At 37.3% G+C, this 19,401-nt stretch overlaps 1 protein-coding gene across 1 annotated transcript in view; it reads right to left on the bottom strand.

Moving 5' to 3' along the window:
- Nucleotides 1-2,870: 2,870 nt before the first annotated feature.
- The window catches only part of MBOAT2 (membrane bound O-acyltransferase domain containing 2), a gene marked incomplete at its 5' end in the record, with an annotated part of 21,357 nt that continues 4,826 nt past the window's right edge, over nt 2,871-19,401 (bottom strand). The window contains 6 exons of the mRNA XM_009873685.1: nt 2,871-4,018; nt 4,535-4,686; nt 8,210-8,342; nt 13,061-13,125; nt 13,469-13,572; nt 16,455-16,647. Coding sequence (XP_009871987.1) covers nt 3,796-4,018; nt 4,535-4,686; nt 8,210-8,342; nt 13,061-13,125; nt 13,469-13,572; nt 16,455-16,647 — 870 coding nt within the window. The remainder of the gene's footprint in view (nt 4,019-4,534; nt 4,687-8,209; nt 8,343-13,060; nt 13,126-13,468; nt 13,573-16,454; nt 16,648-19,401) is intronic.

Raw genomic sequence — 19,401 nt, 5'->3', positions numbered from 1 at the left:
CTTACAAAGTTGAGCATGTGAAAGTTTGCATGTAAGCAACAGTGACACATTTGCAGGCAAACGTGAGGACACATTTGATGATGTAATTAAACAAACTGTCAACAATTTGTTTGCAAAGCTTCTGAGAGAAAAATCCAGACTCTGTTCAAATTACTTCTGATATGAATTTGACAGGAGGCGAGTATCTCCTAAGGGTCTCCTCTGCATCAGAGGACATTTTACCACTGACCAAATCAATGCCAACAAAAGCAGCACAACTACCTAGCGTGCATCCTGTCATATGAATTTATATTCATATTACTTATTCCCATAGGGGAAATGGAACAACTTAAATAAGTGGAAAATTCTTCTCATAAATAATATACAATACTGGCAAAACTCATACCACAAGTCAGCGTAGACCAGGGAATATACAAAGATCTCTTTGTAAAATCTTCTCATTAAGTATGACTTGTTATCAAGAGCATACTGAAATGCCAATTTTTTTACCTAGTAATGTATTTTAAAAACTGTCACCTATTACTGAAATCTTATCTACATGTCAACTTGAGGAACGGCCATGGAGGAATAAGTTTCCTGAACAAGAAGGGCATATCTGTAACTGTAAAGCTAACAAAGCTTTCCCAATTACAAGAGGAGTAGGCACCACTGAAAGTATTATTTAAATATATAATCTATTTTTCTGTCATTAATAGAGAATCATAAAGGTTAAAAAAAGTTAAGCACGCAAATACTTACTATCAGGGTGACTACATTTACTACCTAACTCAGGTGCTCAAATGAATTGTTCACAATAGGCAAATATCTGCAAAGCACCATAGAATTATGAATGATATGTTGTATTTACTTTTCATAGTGTGCTGATCTGCAGTACAGAAAACACTTTTACCTTTCACTTAATAAGTGAAAGACTACTTAAAACTGTGTTTACTTCATGCCCAATACGTTTCTAGGAAATTTACTCTCTACTGTTTTTCTCAGCAAGAGCAATAGTAAATCACTGCCATCCTTTCAAATTCAGTATTAAAACATGACGTGTGTAAAACCTAAAAATTACATGCAGCATCGGGGCCAGCTGCTGTTGACTTACGGACTAAATGGATAAAACAGACCCAGTGAGATAGCAAGGCAGAAAACCAGTAAAAGCAGAGGAAAAGCAACAACAAAACTCCAGTCTGACTAAAATCAGAGTGCAGCTGTTAAACAAAAAGCCTCCTTCCATAGTCCCCAAGAGAATTCATTTGCACAAACAGCAGAGTTTGGTTCAAAAGGACACCTAGAGGGGAAATTCTAGGACACTACACTTAAAAATAAATTTCATGCAGAATGAATCATCATCATTTTTTTGTGTAGAAATTATTTACGGGGTTCAAATCATAAAGAAAAAATTAATTGTATTGCACGCAGACACAGTCACATCCAATTCTGAAACCACTACCTTGCCATTTGTGCCCATGCAAAGCACGTCTATATCTCCTTAGCTGTTCTAACTTGCCCATACGTACAAAAGTTCGAACAAAACTGTACCTGTGAACTCACTCATGCTGAAGTACCAGTCTTCACCATCCTAAACCTTACTTTCTGGGAGTGCTTACAACTGTTCTCCTATTTCGTAATGCAGAAATAGTAAGCCTCCAGCGCACGTGTGGGCACGCATGCCAGAACAAGAAAACAAGAGTACCAGAACATGAAAAATGGCACATTAGATGTTGTACTGGCATCCCAAAGTGCTTGTTTGGGTAGATATGTAGATGCACCAACAAAAGGAATTTAAGTTCAACAGCAACGAATGCTGAAAGAATCAACCTTAATTCTACTCACCCACCCAGAAATGTGCAATTCTAATTTATTTTATGCAAAATGTCCCTTGAAGAACAGAAAGAGCAAAAATGTCTTTCCTGATTCCGTATCTAATAAGGATAATCAAACATAAAGAAACTAGTGTGCCCTTACTTAAAAATAACAGGAAGAAAACCGTAATGTCATTTCAAAGAGATGTATGACAACCATGATCACATGTCAAGGGAGGTCTACCCGGGTAATCAAAGTAAGGATTTATGAGTCAGATTATTTTATCTTAAGGATAAAATAGGAGCTGTCACTGAGCAACGAGCATCCCTGATCACCCAAACAGACACAGAACCGTCACAGCAAGGAAGCAACTCTGACCTGACTTAGGATCCAGTTCTTCAGCAAGTGAGCCAGAAATACTGTGACTATTTTTGCATCCCCAAAGCCGAGGACCATCACTGCACTTCTGGTACTAAGAACATTCACCCCACTACTGTCAGATATTTGATGAAAAATTTAAGGTTCAAAATATAACGACAAAATTTTTCTCATTCATCCTGCAGGTTATAAATTAACATTATTTTTCTCTGGTTGTATTTTTTCGTCAGTTTTAAAGCTAAAAAAAACCCATGTGGATAAACAGTTTGTGTTTACTTAAAAAATATATGAAAATACAGAATATAAGCAATTAAAATGTAGCCCTTTAACAGTAGTACTCTAGCAATGACCATCATCACAATAAATGGTCTGGAATAGATATAACCACTGCATTATTCCCTTGGCACACTTCCATGATTCACTAAGTCAGATATTCTGAAAGATTTCTTTCTTCCATTATGTTACCCAGAAACACGATGTGAACTTTACATCTGAAATTCTAATGTAGAGAAAAAGCTTTTCCTCAAATTCATATACTTCTTTGGATAAAGGGCCATCAATTATCAAGCATAGAGTCATTTCATTTTTGACTACCTGAGCACTAGAGCTCAAGGCAATTTTGCTACTTTATACTGAAAGCATCACCAACTATATGCCTGAAAAGTCAAGATAACTTTAAGTATTAAAAATATTCTTTTGCAAAAACAGTTCTATTCTAGAACAAGTATTTCTGGCATTTAAGGGTAATACCACACCTTCACTGAAATCCTGGTGCTTGCACATTGTCTTCTGTGTCCCATGGCTGCCTTTCCTTCTCTAGCTGCAAAGACCACTTGGCAGTGTTTTATTGTTTTTAGGTACTTTAAAGTAAAAGAAACCTAAATTAGAGCTATCAAGCCCTGGGAAAGGTGACAATTCAAGTGGTTTTTTTTTTTTAAAGTTCGTTCAGAAGGGCTACATGTAATTATAATCTTTATCAAAGAAACCTAACTATAATTTGGCATAAGTAATGTCTACAGTTCTGTAATGTACTGTAATTGAGATACTTTAAGAAAACCCTCCAAATACTGAGATGCTTATTGCAATTCCCTTTTAAAGACTCAAGGTCCTTCTAACGACTTTGCATTTCCCATTTTTATCTTCTTTATAGCATATAGTACTATATATTTGAAATATGCTTTCCACATAAAATCAAACTGGAAAATACCCACTTAGAAACAATATTTCAGTAAATAGAGGGTTTAAGGCAAGTCATTCACTTGGAAAAATTAATTTCCATTTGTTAATCCTAGATTGACACAATTTTATTCCACCCCAGCAGTGCCTTGGGATACACAACGTACATTCAGCAAAGGGCACACATATGACCCTATGGACATACGTTGCAAGTCCTGAGTGCCCATTGAAATAATGGTAATATCTTCAGATAAGGCGTGACCCACAGGGACATGGCATGGGAGGGGTTAATTTGTTTTGTTTCCAGTCTTGCTATTGAATGTGATTTTCCTAGGTAATGCATTCATTGCTTACTAAACATCTTTGCAAACAAATACAAACCCCTTTAAAAGGTGCTAAAAATGGGTTTCTGAAAACATACAAAATATATTCATCATAGTATTTCCTCAATCACTGCTTTAATGCTTGATATCTGCAGGTTATTTCTTGTTTCTGACTGAAACTATTATTTGTTGTGGAATAATTGTTCTTTTGCAAAAGATTTTCTTCTTCTAGTTTTTTGGACCACACAGGCTGGACGTTTTCATGCTTTTTACTTCCTTTTTCAGTTCTTTTCAGTGGAAATACCAACAAAACCAGGATGCTGGCAACATGAAGACAGAAATAGCAGGAGCTAAGAAAACAAACAAAAAAATTTCAGTAAAACTCTCACCACTCTTACAAGATGCTTAAGGAATAAACTGTCAAAACCTACATACAGTACTTTGCATTTAATACAGGAAAACATTAATATTTCCTTTAAGAAAGTAATAATCAGAAATTAAGTTTTCCTTCACAGTGCTTAGTGCTGTAACAGAGACCTAAAGTAAAGAGTAGTCTGCTTTCAACTTTTTTTCATAAGTTACTTTTAGGAACTCATTCTCTAGTCTCGCTATAAAATAGTTCAAGTCTGTGTAGTAAACTCAAAGGTACCCTCTGGTTTTGTTTTTGGGTGGGTGTTTTTCCTGCTCCAGGAAAAATACATCTATGATGACAGGGAAACAGGAGCACTTGATAGTTTCTCAGACACAATGCAGACAGCTAACAAATCAATGTTACAGTTATCACCAAAATAGCTTTAGAAATCCTATGGCACAGATAATACTTCTATTCAAAGTTAAAGAAAAGGAAAGAGGTGGAGTGTGCTTACCTGTAAAAGGTGAAAGAGGGTTTTACAGAGAGCAGTACAAATGGCACGACTGTGTAACTTATTGCTACTTGAGTTGCCATCCATGTTACAATATCATAACATAGTTTAACAGCAGGAGATTCAACAAAATAGTGCCTGATATTGTTTCTTATCTGAAAAAGCAGGTAACAGTAAATTAGCTTGAGAATAAACTTGGACAGCTGTCATACTGTACAGAGTTTGTTACATTTTCACAGAATTCATAGGATGAATTTATATGTTACAGTTTGGTCAAGAACCTTTGAACTGTTCAAAATGCGCATCAACTTAATTAGGAGTCAGATCTAATGCCTTGCCTTTTAGGATAGCGTGCTTCATCCAGCACAGGAATTTAAGTATTTATTAATTTAAGCAGAGTTTAAGTAAATGTATCCCCTCCCTAAATCCAATGCAAATTTGGACTGCTTGTCTGGATGAGGCAGACCTATTCTTCTATCCTATCCTATCCTATCCTATCCTATCCTATCCTATCCTATCCTATCCTATCCTATCCTATCCTATCCTATCCTATCCTATCCTATCCTATCCTATCCTATCCTATCCTATCCTATCCTATCCTATCCTATCCTATCCTATCCTATCCTATCCTATCCTATCCTATCCTATCCTATCCTATCCTATCCTATCCTATCCTATCCTATCCTGCCATTCTGTAAATATGGAGTGTTGGAGTAGATGAAAGCCAGAATGTTGAAACCTTCTATATGTTAAGCCATTTTCATATACTTGAAAAGTAAGATGTATTTTAGAACAAGTAGAGTATAGATCAGAATATATAAAAAAAATAAGTTCTAATGACATATTTCAGGAGTTTTAATGTCAACTAATATCAAGTGAGACTATGGTAAAATTACTCAGTTTTCTATGCTGAGTCTTCTTTTCTTTGTAAAATTCTGCTCAGGCAATGGAATACCAAAAGTATTTAAAAAAAAAAATCCAAAACCTACACAGGTTTGGGGTCAGTTTTATTTAAGTCTATAATTATAAAGACACCAGTGGATCTTCATCCCTCCTTCCTTTGACTGAACTGTTGCCCGTCCTCACACTCTTATCTGCTGACAAACCAAGCTGGGCTCAATTCAGCCTTTGTGTAGTCTGATCTCACAGTTGCCACCTTCCACTCTTCTGCACTGAGGTAAGTCCTCTGTGAGAAGCTACACACCAAAGTACACACGTGAGCTTCTTCAACCTTCAGTTTCTAAAGAACTCCCAGTTCTAAAGAACACATCCAAGGCTAGCTCCTGTTGATTTTATTCTTTACATTAAAAACATTTTTTCACCCTGCTTGTCTTTCTTACCCAAATTCCCCTGTAGACGCCACATTCCCACACAGCCTTTAGTTAAACTAAGTAAAAAAAGTAATTCTAGGCACATACCCTTCATCCTGCCATCTCCACCCAGTTTTCTCCTGTGGTCACATATAATTACTTGTTCCTGAGTTCTGTAAAATCTAGATGAAGTTTCACAGCATTTCTTGTAGACAAGTCTAGTATTTTAGGACGTCAAGGACAGCTTTTAAGATAAATCTATAATTGCCCATAGTAATTACTTGATTACAAAATGTATGTGTAATGTAAGTGTAATGGTTAAAGGGAGTAAAACAAGTTGAATACATGCTTAGGCATGAGAGGAGAAGAAAGTGTGGATCAGAGCTGACAAACTTTGCAGTTAAAGGCTAGCAGAGTTAAATAATAAACACACTGGAGTACCTCTAACATAACTTATTAGTTAATATTAAGTACTGGTTAATACAGAAAATAAAAATATTTTTATTTAATAACCTGTTGATTGATGCATGTGAATACAATGCAGCTTCCTAATGAAGCCCAGGACAAAGTGCATGAGCACTCACATTTACTGGACTCACCTCACTGAGAGAATACAACAACTTTTACCTGTGAACTATCCCTGAACCTTGGCTTTTGCACCAGCCCCTGGCTGATAAATGTCAAAAGTTCACTGTGATAGAGTGTGGAAAGGAGAAGGGAGCTCCACCTATTGTCAAGAAAGGGGTCAGTTCTGTCAAAAAAGGGCAACACCCACATCTTTGTGAAGAAAGAGGAGCATCTGTTTTATTACTGCTAGTAACAATCTAAATCTGAAGTATCACCTTCCCCTAGCTATGACAGCAACAAAGAGTACTCTGCTTCATTTCTCATTCTCCTGATTCTTGCAAGAGAAAAGTGGTACGTTACGCCGCTGAGAGCTGACATTTAATTTGTTTCTTCATCTTGCCCATTGAGGAACTGCTAAACTTGTTTCTGTTCTTAATGCAGTTTTCTCAAGCACAACTGCGAGAGATTTCTTGGCAGATTTGCTGGTTCAATTCGCTTCTGAATTATAACTACAAAAGCTTATTAATGGGACTGTGCTGGCTGAACGGTAACTGCACTTTTTATCGCTGGTTGAGGGGGAGTGTTCCTTAGTTACCATCTTTACAATAGTACTGGACAGAAATTAGGGAGGTGGCACACTGTATAAATATATAGCATTGACCCCAAATTTTAAGCTCACTCATCATCAGCAACTTTTTTATTATCACAGTTTTTTTCAAAATTGTCTTAGATACCATCATTCTGTTCAGCATGGTGTAATAATATATGATCAGTTAATACAGAGGAAGAGCTTCCACAAAAGATATGCTACAACAATGTTACAGGCTGTGTAAAGTTTTGCTTGTTTCCACCAATGAACTCCTCCTTATAATTAACCATTCCCATTGCTCTAATAACCAAGAAAAGTAACACCATTATCAGACTGACTGCATATCACAGAATCATAGAATGTCAGGGGTTGGAAGGGACTTCCAGAGATCATCTAGTCCAACCCCACCGCCAGAGCAGGATCCCCTGGGGCAGCCACACAGGAACGCATCCAGGTGGGGTTTGAAAGTCTCCAGAGAAGGAGACTCCACAACCTCTCTGGGCAGTCTGTGCCAGGGCTCTGTCACCCTCACAGTAAAGAAGTTTCTCCTCATGTTGAGGTGGAACTTCCCATGTTCTAACTTAAACCCATTATTTCTTGTTCTATTGCAGGGCACCACTGAAAAGAGATTGCTCCCTTTCTCTTGACACCCACTCCCCAGATATTTCTATACATTAATAAGATCCCCTCTCAGCCATGTCCTTTCAAGGCTAAACAGCCCCAGTTCTCTCAGTCTCTCTTCACAGGAGAGATGTTCAAGTCCCTCAATCATGCTCGTAGCTCTCTGTTGGAGTCTCTCCAGTAGGTCCCTGTCTCTCTTGAATTGGGGAGCCCAAACCTGGACACAGTATTCCAGGTGTGGTCTCACCAGGGCAGAGTAGAGGGGGAGGAGAACCTCCCTGGACCTGCTGGACACACTTTTCCTAATGCACCCCAGGATCCCATTGGCCCTCTTGGCCACAAGGGCACATTGCTGTCCCATGGACAACTCACTGTCCACTAGGACTCCAAGGTCTTTCTCCATGAGGCTGCTTTCCAGCAGGACATCCCCATATCTGTACTGGTGCCTGGTGTTATTCCTCTTCAGACGCAGGACCCTACACTTGTCCTTATTGAACTTCATGAGGTATCAACTGTAAGGCACATTTCTGGACTACAGAACATGATCATTTTTCTTCTACAAAACTTCTAAGATACTTGGTTGGTACTTACAGCTCGTGCTGCTAGTGTCATTAGTACTCCTGTTAAAAATGTTAAATAATATCCTGGGTAAACCCCATGCCAGATGGCAGAAAGGATGAAGGTTTGGATCGTTGGGCTGAAGGTGGCTCGCTCATAGCACACTCTAGCAAGTCAAAGACAATTGAAGACAAATAACATGAGAAAAGTCATCAATAACCTTCCCAGTTGTCATTTACACTATTAGCATTTTCATCTCTAACACATCATTTGCAATGCAACTGCAGTTTACTATTATTAAATATGCTACCACTGCATTATGACTTGCAGAAAAATCTATTCACAGCTCCCAGTTCAATCTCTCAGTGCTAACCTATGCTTAGTGCCATCACATACGGTACTTATTTATGATGAAGTGATACACAGGCATCCAAAGACAGGCGTTGCTCTCAATACGGGATCTCGACCCATCCAAGAATGTGTTTTAAAAGCTACACTGGAAGGCACAGACCACCTCACAAAATCTTACGATGAGTCAGATATAAGCTGCTTTCATTTTAGGAAAATGTGTAAGAGAAGGGGAAAAGCAACAACTACCTTCAGCTTTGAGTAACAGAGAGACTACAGTTGAAAATGTGTCTGTGTAGGGCAGCTAGGTGAGCATGACAATGAAATTTTAATTAATGGCTCTGGTGACGTGAGAATATCAAATAAGTAGAATGTGGAACTCTGCTATTTAAAAATTGAGACTCTGAATTATTAGGCCAGGTCCTACAGTAAGGAATTCTAGAAGGAGTAAGGGAGAAAGGAAATCAAGAAAAGTAGTTTCTAGAAGACAACATTAAACGAGACAATGACAAACCATCATGATGTGGAAGAATGATAGGAAACATGGTAAGGTCCTGATATGGCTTCATCAAGAGTTCTTAAATGTCTTTAATGATCTGAAAACCAAAAAGCAATAGGAAATATGGAAACAGATACACACTACCATGAAGCAAAAATAAACAGCACAAGTATTCATGAACACAAATCTAAGGCTAGCACATAAAAATGAGTTTTAACTAAAAAGGGCCATAGACACCAATACATAGAAAGGTTTTATAAACATACAGCAAGTAACAAAGAGAAGAAAACGTATGTCTGTTACTCAAAGAAGGTGACAATCTAATGATACAGAGGGCTGAAACATCCACTACTAATCTATTTTGCTACAACTTCCATATACACAAAAGATAGCCGAGACCAAATGATAAATGACAAATGTTAAAGAGCAGAAGGTAAAAAGACAGGATCTGAATAGGGAACGATTAAAAGTGTATTTTGCTAACATAGTTTATGCCAGCCAAACAGATGTGGTAAGTTTTATCTTATGAGGTCCTCCACTTGCCAAAGGTCTTTGCTAACAACGGCCATTAAGACAAGAACATGGGGCCAGAGTAGGGTGCAGGCACACAAATGTGTTAATACACAAAACTACCTGAGGGCATTTGTCCAAAATAGACCACCCTGAAGAAGAAAGCAAGACTGGCCAGACTAAACACTAACCAGGGAATTTCAAAGAGGATTTTAAGACAAAGAATCTGTCAGTCTAGAAAGCACAAAAGCATCAGGAAAATTTGTAACAAGTCAGGGTGACATCTTAGAGCAAAATGATAGTCATCAAAATCTGGTCTGACATTGCCAGAAGTCAACTCGCCAGCATCACGACCTCTGTCTCAGCCAAGAGAGAGCATCCTCCCTGGTAGACCCCGAGGAGCCCATGTCCAGCTAGGGGGCTGCCAGTGTGGTGTGAGACACGCAGGGAGCGATACCTCATCCCCATCGGCTGCAAATGCGTGACCTCACAGCACGCTTTGCCAACTGGCACGTGAACCAGCAGCTTCACGCAGAGCTGGAGCACCCGCATCTCCCACAAGCAGCGCATACGAGCAGCGATCCACGCTTCCAGAAGGAGATGTGGTTTTGTATCCCACATGTCCTTGGGAGTAGAGGAGCAATTTGCATGTAACTGCATACACGTACACTTTTTAAACTCCCTGGGATTAGTTACAGAAGAGTGTTTAGAAATGTTTATTCAAAAAGAATACTAAACACGTACAAAATGTTACCTGTTCTAGTACTAATACTAATTCTGAATGTATATTTCACTAACTAGTGGTTAATTATGTCTCATTAATAAATTGATAAATGGCTTCAATCTTTATTTGATTTAAACTATTTTAAGCAAACTTTGCCCTGCAAGGCATTCAGGAACTAACAAACCCAAATGAAGTAACTAATCAAATTTCATCTGTAACAATGCAAGTCAGATAAGATATATACTAGAAAAAACATGAAGCTTCAATTTCAAAGAGTAAAAATGTAAGCTTAAACTCCTCCAAGATTCTGTCAATAAAAAGTCATGTTGAAATGCTTCACTTAACATTCCTAAAAGCAAACCAAGGTGATACGGTCATCACAACAGGGTGAGAAAGTCTTTTTAAAAGAAAGACATGTGGCTCAGGTTATCTTATACATAATTTGCTCTAGAAGTGGGAAGATACATGAACTGTTCAGCAAAGTATTGCCTTTGGACTGGTTCTATACTTTCATTACTAGCTTGGGTGGCAGACTGAGAAGTCTGTTTTTTCCACATTGTCTTCCCTTCTTTTTTTGGGGTGGGAGGTGGGGTGAATGAGATTGACATTGTTTTCTTGGTGGATAGAGCACCAGTATCCAAAATGATGGTGGCAGATCTGAACAATGTTCTGAAATCAGTAAGATGAGAAGTCCAAAGTACAGAACACCTACTAAGAAAAATGGAAAATACAGAACACTATCCATTCCTGTAACATTACTGAAAAAGCATAGCTGAGTATGAATATGAATCAACAGTATGAAATACCGGTTATCAGCTGAGCATGAATCAACAGTAGATTGCTGCTGCAAAAAAAGAGTGTTATCTACAGAAAATAAAGGTAATTAATCCACTCAAATCATTCAACTTCGCCTGTAACCAGCCAGGGAAAGACTTTAAAGACTTCTTATCGGAAGTACTACATCCACTGTAAGAAGACAGGAAGTTTGGAAAGATGCCAGAAGAGAGCAAGAAGAACTCTAGAGGTTTTGCAAACGAGGTCAAAGACAAATAGAATTAGATGTTTTCTCTGTAAAAAAAGAATAAACAGGCCAAGGGGGAGCATAACAGCTTCCCCAGTGAGGAAACATTGGCATAATATATATTGTTGATATATGCTGCTATGTAAACATCTATTTCAACTTGCATGCTTGCAATAACAATACCTTTAAACTGCTCTATTGCATAATCTACATTAAATGTTTATTAAGCTTCTCTATAATCTGTAGACCGTTAACTGTGTTTTCACAAGGAGTTTGTTTTTACACACAAGTCCTGTAATTCTGATGGTTTGTTTTTTCTTTAGAGAGAATCAGAAAAGAATACAACAAACTGCTAAGATTTGAGGTACTTCTCTAAATGGGAAACAAGTAAGGTATTAAAAGTGACTGTGTAAAGTAATACACGAGCTTGCCCTTTATTCAAAAGGCTGCTGCATTGCAACTAACCAAATTATTGGTAACAATATATATGCTGTACCACTATTTGTGGTCGTAATCATCAGAACAACCTTTTAGATGCAACAAAACTTTAAAAACACACCTGCTCTTCTCCCTTTCACTGTGGCATAATCCGTACGGATTTAGACTGCCCTCAGCAGATTCTTCTACAATTGTTCTTAAAAATATTTACTAAAGAAGATGCTTTATTTATTCTTCGCATCATCTTTTAATGTTACCCTATGCAACTGATTTGGAATTTTTTTTTTCTTTCAGTTCTTAACAGAAATGTTACTTTTCTCCATTAAAAGATTCTGTTTGTGATCACTCAGGAGATCTGAAAGTTTGTTGGAGCACCACATTTTCTTATTAAGTTTTAATACTGATAAACTTCTGTTATCTTTAAAATGCATTTAAAAATGGCTACATAGCTTATTTGCTTTATTAATTGATACATTTCAATACTTAAAAGCATGCAATTCTTCCCTGCTGACTGTTCTACTCAACTAGAATAATCACAAAAACTTCCATTTCTGTTTGTATCAGAAAAATATTTAGGGAAGAAATTATGGAAAGAAGATAATAAACTGTAAAGAAATTCAATGGAAGAAATATCCTGTTGCCAGCCATCTCTGAGCAATCCCAAGATAGGGGTCTCAGTTAAATTGCATCTGTTGACAAAAGATCAGTAAGAGACTGCTGGAAGAGAAACTCCACCCACACGCTACTCAAGAACACTTTTTAACTTTGTTTACCACAAAGTAGAGTAAAAGCAGAATGATGTAGTTCACTGGGCCCTATGCCTGTTTCCAAGAGAAGGAAAAGTGCATCCGAGGGATACTCATTTGAAATTTTCGTTGATAGCCCATTGTAGGGTTTGATATTTTCCTTACACTCATTATGGAAGGAGCGCAGGAAGTTCTCTTGCAGAAGAAATGGAAGTTCCTGTATCACTGCGTGGCTAAAAATAATGCAGAGCTTCCATGGGCTAAGGTGTACAATTTGCCTGCTGCTCTCAGCAACATGCACTGCTTGGAATGCTAAGAAAGAAAAAAAGAAAAAAAGAGATGCCTCCACAGATTAATAGTATTAGGTTCCCTATGACCAGTGAAGAAAAACAGTTTCTGTCATAACCTGATGGTTCACACTAAGAGAAAATTCCTAAGCTCAGAGGCTTTAATTCAAGTATTAGAAGAAAAATGTCCTGTGCAGTTGGTAACCACCTGCTGTTTTGTGGAGTTTAGCTTTAAATGCTAAATTATCTTCAAAGAAATATTTATCTAAGAAACCTCAGTGGAGAAAAGCTTTCCTTCAACAAATAAATACCTTTTAAGCCAAAGAGCTGTTTGGATATTCCAGTTATCAAGAAACATCTTGAAACTTGTGGAAAACTGTAAAGTAAAAACAAAGTAGTTATTTCCATAATTGGAAAGTGTTACAAAATATTTCAAAATTCTGCAATAGAAATTATAAAAATAACATCAAGTTTGTGACTAGCTGAATAAGGCATTTACTCAACTACTTATAACCACAAAATATTTTGGAAGTCAACTGATAAGTAGAACATACTCAAAACAGTCTATTTTCCATCCTTTCCTAAGGGTGTGAAGACGTCATTTCTGACTTAGAACATATTCACTATCTCGAGGAACAAAATGCGTAGGAAAAGTTTCTGAAATTACAGGCAACTACCTACATGGGCACATATTTTATTTGAAAGAGCCAGAAACAAACCTCTATTTGCTGGATTCTCAGATTTGATATTAGATCCCAACGTGTAACTCCATTTTTATCATAGCCTCTGAAACCAAACCCTGCTGCATTATTAATTGCATCTGCTGCAATGAAACAAAAAGAAAAATGTTAATTATAAACTGCCTGTATTACAAGCTCTGCAACATGTAGTTGGTTCAAAGTATTTATCAGATTTTAAGGCTATATATATATATATATATATAAAAACACTGAGAATCACCGTAATAGACAAGTGAACCAACAGAAAATAATTAAAGCAACAGACCAGCTTTCAGTTAAAAAATTTGTACAAAAGAGTGAAAGGTAGCACTGTCTGCTTCACACTACAGATGTCCCCTCTCTCTCATGCCACCTACTCAGACTAGCTTGAGCAATCTGTCCAAAAACCAAACTCGATGACATACATCAAGACTACACAACAGTGGCCGGTTGTAACAAAGCACGTCTTTGGTCTTCATTATGTGGCAAGTGATGTTGAGAGCATAAATACAAAACCGCACAATTCGCTTCGAGCAGGTGCTCACTCACGGCACCGCACAGAGCGGTGCGAACGTAATCAAAGGAAACGGGAACTTCTCGAGCGATGCAGAGTTTGTCAGACTCGCACTAATGGCACAAGGCCGCTGTAAACAACACTTCTGAATGTGAAGTGTTAACAGCGCCAGTCAGAGGTCAAATGGTCCCAAGCCAACAATAGGTTTCCCTGGGACAGAAAGCTGCTGCCTCACCTGGACAATGCAGGAAAAGCAAAGGGTCTGAATCCCACCCGGCCCTCTCTGCCACCATCACCTTCACCTCAGCTTTGTTAGCTCAGACACTAAAATCTCCTCAGCTGTACTTCCCAAATTAGGATGGCCATGTACAAGGAAATAAGGTTTTTTTCCAAACATTGCCTTTGTTGAGCCAGGCGCTTGGCTGCATGCGCCCAAACAGGGACACGCATCCCTGAAGGACGAACTCAGCCACACGCCCATCTCCGTGGATAAATTAGGGACCATGAGGAGAAGAATGAAGAAAGGCAGGCAAAGACTCTGCAGCAGCAAGACAGATCCAGTCCCCTCTAGTTACAGGTCACGAGGCCTCTCTGTTAGCTCAGAATCCATTTAAAGCACTGTAATTAGACTGTCACCTTGTAAATTATACCTAGCAAGGCAAGAGAAATTACTCAGTTTGCATTGCCATGTTAAAAAGAATTTACTCTGTACAATAGTGATATGTAAGAGAAATTATTATCTTTTGCACGCTCTTTTCTTCTCAACATCTTTTTTAAGGTATTAATCCAGTGTATTTGGAAAGTAAAAGAAACAGTTGAGTTAAATGCTCAAATAGTTCCTTTCCTGAAGTTCAGTTTCTCCAGTTATCTACCATTCTGGAGCAGGGCTGTTTAACATTTGATTAAATGTCAAACAAAGTGTAATTTATGCTATTTTAATTTTCTTTGAAAGCAACAGTATTTGCTGCTATACATCTGGTATCACTGATGTTGAGTTCAAAAATTAGACAATGATTTTATGCTCAATTAGAAAAAGCTGAAGACACGAAATTCATAATCTCTTACTAACTAGAGAAAAAAACTATGGCTATAGTAAGTACTCATTTTATTAACTAGCATTTTAATATTATTTTTTTTAAGTAACTAATTCTATTAACAGATTTATTTTTCCTTAAGTGTAAAGAATAGTAATGTATAACTCAAAACCATATCATCCCGTAAAACTATTAAGGCCTCTTCACATTCTAGTCATACCATCAGAAGCTTAGATGGTGTCAAGTTGAAGGAAGAAGATTAAAAAAAGCTGTTTAGCAAATTAAAACCAAAGGGTTGATATATATATTGTTTCCTCCAGTATCCTACATTACTAGCAAGCACATATGGAGAAATTCATCTGCAGTATTGCAGGGGGGAAAAAATACCAGCACAGATTATTCATTTTTTTGGATGACTCTGACTCTTTACAGACTGGTGCATAAGAGCACAACATTCGAAATTATTTCATTCCACAACAAGCCCCAGAATTACTATATCCAGACAAGCTGAAAGCATTTCATTCATTGACCAGGAATGAAACCAGCAGCTGTAAATGAGTCATGCTGCTCTGCTACACTAAGGCTTTCTTCATTGCATTGTTTCCCACAGATTCTCTCTCAAAAAAAAGATGAAATAAATATGTAAAACAGGAGAGGAGGAGGAAGCTGATGAAATCTGGTTTGTGAGCCGCTTCCAACATGTCAGCTTATATAAATACAGCATTTTGCTGTTTTATGTGTTGTGTTGGTTGCGGTTTTTTTTTCAAATAACATGAAGTGAAAACCAAAATGTCCTTTATATCATCAATTCGTGTCTTAAATCAGTGACTACGGGTGCTATGCCATTGGTCATTGGAACTTTTAGGAAACAAAGACTAAAACTGAAGTGTCATCCATCAAATTCTCAAAACACTACTGCGAATACCTTCTCCTATCAACAACACTATGATGTATCTTAATTTCAATATATTCATTTTTCCTTCATGCTTGAATATCATCGAGCATGATACTGATAGTTAACTACAGAAAGAGGCTTAGAGTAACTTTTCAGATACGCCAAACTTAAACTATCAAAAAAAATAAAAATCAAACCGAATTTAGTACAATTTTTAAGAAACAAAAAAGTCATTGCTCATTAAAACACTATCACTCTCCAAAAATCCTTATGTTTCATTCAGATTTGTTCAGGAAACCATGTTCTCATTTGCAACACTGTCACAACACTGTGCTTAGATTTATGGTAAGTTTTGTTTCTCAGAAAGAGAGACACCACCCAGTACACACTCAGACAATACCTCAGAACACTTATATGGAATAATGTTTTCCTAAGGCCTCAAGAGGGCACTGTAACTTTTTAATACATGCTTAATGTGCAGCATCTCAAATGAAGCTCAATATATGTTTTCTTTCTTTTTTTTTTTTAAGTATACATACTTACCTAAAGTCCATGCAAAATAATACTTGGGTCTGGCAGCCATGAGAGACACGTATAAGTAGAAAACCCTTACAGGCCATGACGCTGTAGCTCTGAAGTTATCATCAATGTTGTACTCCACAGGCAAAGTTTTTGTAATAGTCATGTGGAAGAGTAAGGACAGTCCACAGATTAAGAGTTTCTGTGCCACGGCTATCTGCAAAGTTCAAGATGGGAGACTTTGTAAGCTTCTTTATTTGTTTATGTTCTGGAAGCAAAGGCAAGTTATCTTTCTTCCCTAAAGAAATGTGGACATAGGTCAATTTTTCAATAATATACACTACCCACTTGAAAACAGTTGGTAACATATTACAGAGGCTCAAGGAATACTGTTATCTTGCTTAAGCTATGAGCACCACTTCTTGTGGCAAACCCAGCAAATCCACCCTAAAAAACCTTTCAATAATGGGACACCTTTTGCAATTAATTTTTTTTTTCTTATTTCATTGTCAAATTACTGAAGCAAACAAGCTGATAAGCCATCACAATGCAAATCTTATAATCTGGGACAAGATGAGTGCAATTATCTCAGAGTTTCCAAAAACAATGGCAAATGTCATCTTTAGCGTAACACAGGTGTTCAATTGCTGCCAAACTCCATGTGTCAATCACCTCTCTTAGATTATTACAATAATCTAAATTTTAAATTAACTAAAATACTGAAATAATTTATGACATTTCAGCCAAAATACCTCAGTTCTACATAGATCTGTCTTCCCAAAGAGAGCGATTAAGGGGTCAAATAATATGCTTACAGACATATAAAAATACATTTTTCAGTTAGGACCTGGACTCAAGATGTTCTTAAAATTCAGTTTTGCTATAACCACCACACTATAGAGTATATATTTTCAGGAAAACATGTTCAAGATTCGATTATAAAACACAGAGAACAGTAACACGTGACATTGCTTGTTTTAAGTTTCTTGTCTGATCCACATCCCAACGGGCAGATAGTATATTCTGTGCAAGTTCCTAAAGTAACACACTAACCAAGCACCTACAAAAGAGAAGTTTGAGAGCTAGTTCAGTCGTACGTAATTCTCAAGTTTTGGTTGTAAGAAATCCTGACACTTCAACATTAAAGTTTTAATTTACATCACAATTCTACAGACACTAAACTTGGCAAGAAATCAGTCTACCTATTTTTCTTCGAAGCATCGGAACAAAAAAGATAAACAGAATCCTTTTTCTGTCCAACCTACTTCCAGCACATCTGTCCAAACCTTTAGAGATAACGTCCTGATTCAACTACAGCAGCTTCATACATCTAGTTCCAAAATAAAGAGTAATTCTGTTCTGTGATACCGAATGGAGCATTAAGTGCCAAACCGAAAACACAGATCTCTGCAAGACACACAGCATCAAAGACTCACACAGATGTAAGAGGCGGTACAAGCTGATAAAGAATTAGACTTAAAAGAGCTGTGAAATGGTGAGGTTAACCCTGGATATTGCATATATTTCATGTGGCTCATCTCAGAAGATAGTTTTCAGAGGATCAGAAAACCCAGCTAATTAAACAAACCAGCTGCATAACTCAAAAGGCAGCTATGTATTAACAGCTAGAGCTGGTGTTTAATTATTTGTGTCTACTTGCTTTCTGATAAACTTAATATTTTATGCTATTACACGAGTTCAAAGTAAAGGGCATTAACTTTCTAAAAGCATTCCTTTGCTTTTCTAGCAACTATTAATCCATCTCTGTCTTTGCCAGAACAGAGGGCAAGTTCAGTTGGCTTAACCTCTTCAGGAATTGAAACAGAAATGAATGTTCATAAACCCAGTTATTATTAACAGTAATGAATCTTTAAGTTTGTATGCAATATCTGACACATGCAAAAGTTAGATATTTGTAAATACCAAAAGGCATCACCTCAGAGTTCTGAAGACAGTTGCAAGGATTTAACCTCAAAGTCTAAGCCATAATTAAAAGTCACACTCAACTGAACATGAAAACCAGCATTTACAGGCAGGTAACATTAACATGGAACTTAAAATATAAGCACAAAGATATAAAATAGGTGTTTTCCATCTAAAGATCTCTACAAACATCTAGTGGAAGGGGCCCCTGCCAATGGCAGGGGGGGTTGGATTGGGTTGTTGTTTAAGGTCCCTTCCAACCCTGACAATTCTGGGGGAGGGCCCCCCTGCCAATGGCAGGGGAGTTGGAATTGGATGATCTTTAAGGTCCCTTCCAACCCAAACAACCCCATGGTTCTATAAAAATATGTTTTGGTAACTTATAAGTAATGTTATCTCTGTTTAAGGGCCTGCTTTTTGCCACTGCCACTATTTACCGTTTTTTCTACTGTTAAATAGAAATCATGAAACTGTCTATTCAACTCAAAATACGTTTAGTACCTCTTCGAAGGTTTTTAACTAAATTGTGGAGGTGAAAGCCCTTCTTTTAAGAAAAAAGCCCCAATTTTAATAAAATTTATCTTAAAAAAAAAATCACAGACATACAGGGCTCTGCCATAAAAGGTACTTTAAAAAATAAACTCTGCAGTTTTCAATTTGCAGTTGCAGAAAAAAAAATACTCTAAGAGGAAGGTGGTATTATTTATTTATTATTTAAATTATGTATTTTATGTATTTTACATTTATTTTTGGCATTTAGGTGTAGGGACAAGCATAACTACATTCAGAAACAGCATGGGGTTTTTTTTTACTTTTATTTTTTTAAATTATACTACTTTGCTCAGTAATTATAAATCACAGAACCCCAATCAAGCATGCTGATACCACTTACAGGGACCAGTATCAGGGACATTGGTGTCCTTCGCAAAGAGTGATAATGCCCTGCGTCTGCGAGGACCGGGAGCTGCAGATTCACAATGGGTTGACGCGGGTTTTTGCGGAACAGGCTGCCCCGCGCAGTTGTGGGAGGCCTTTTCCTTGCCGGGTT

The sequence above is a fragment of the Apaloderma vittatum genome, unplaced genomic scaffold (genome assembly GCF_000703405.1).
Source record: "Apaloderma vittatum isolate BGI_N311 unplaced genomic scaffold, ASM70340v1 scaffold40037, whole genome shotgun sequence".
NCBI lineage: Eukaryota > Metazoa > Chordata > Aves > Trogoniformes > Trogonidae > Apaloderma > Apaloderma vittatum.
Note: the sequence above shows the minus strand (reverse complement) of the source record. Positions and strands in the feature narration are given on the sequence as shown.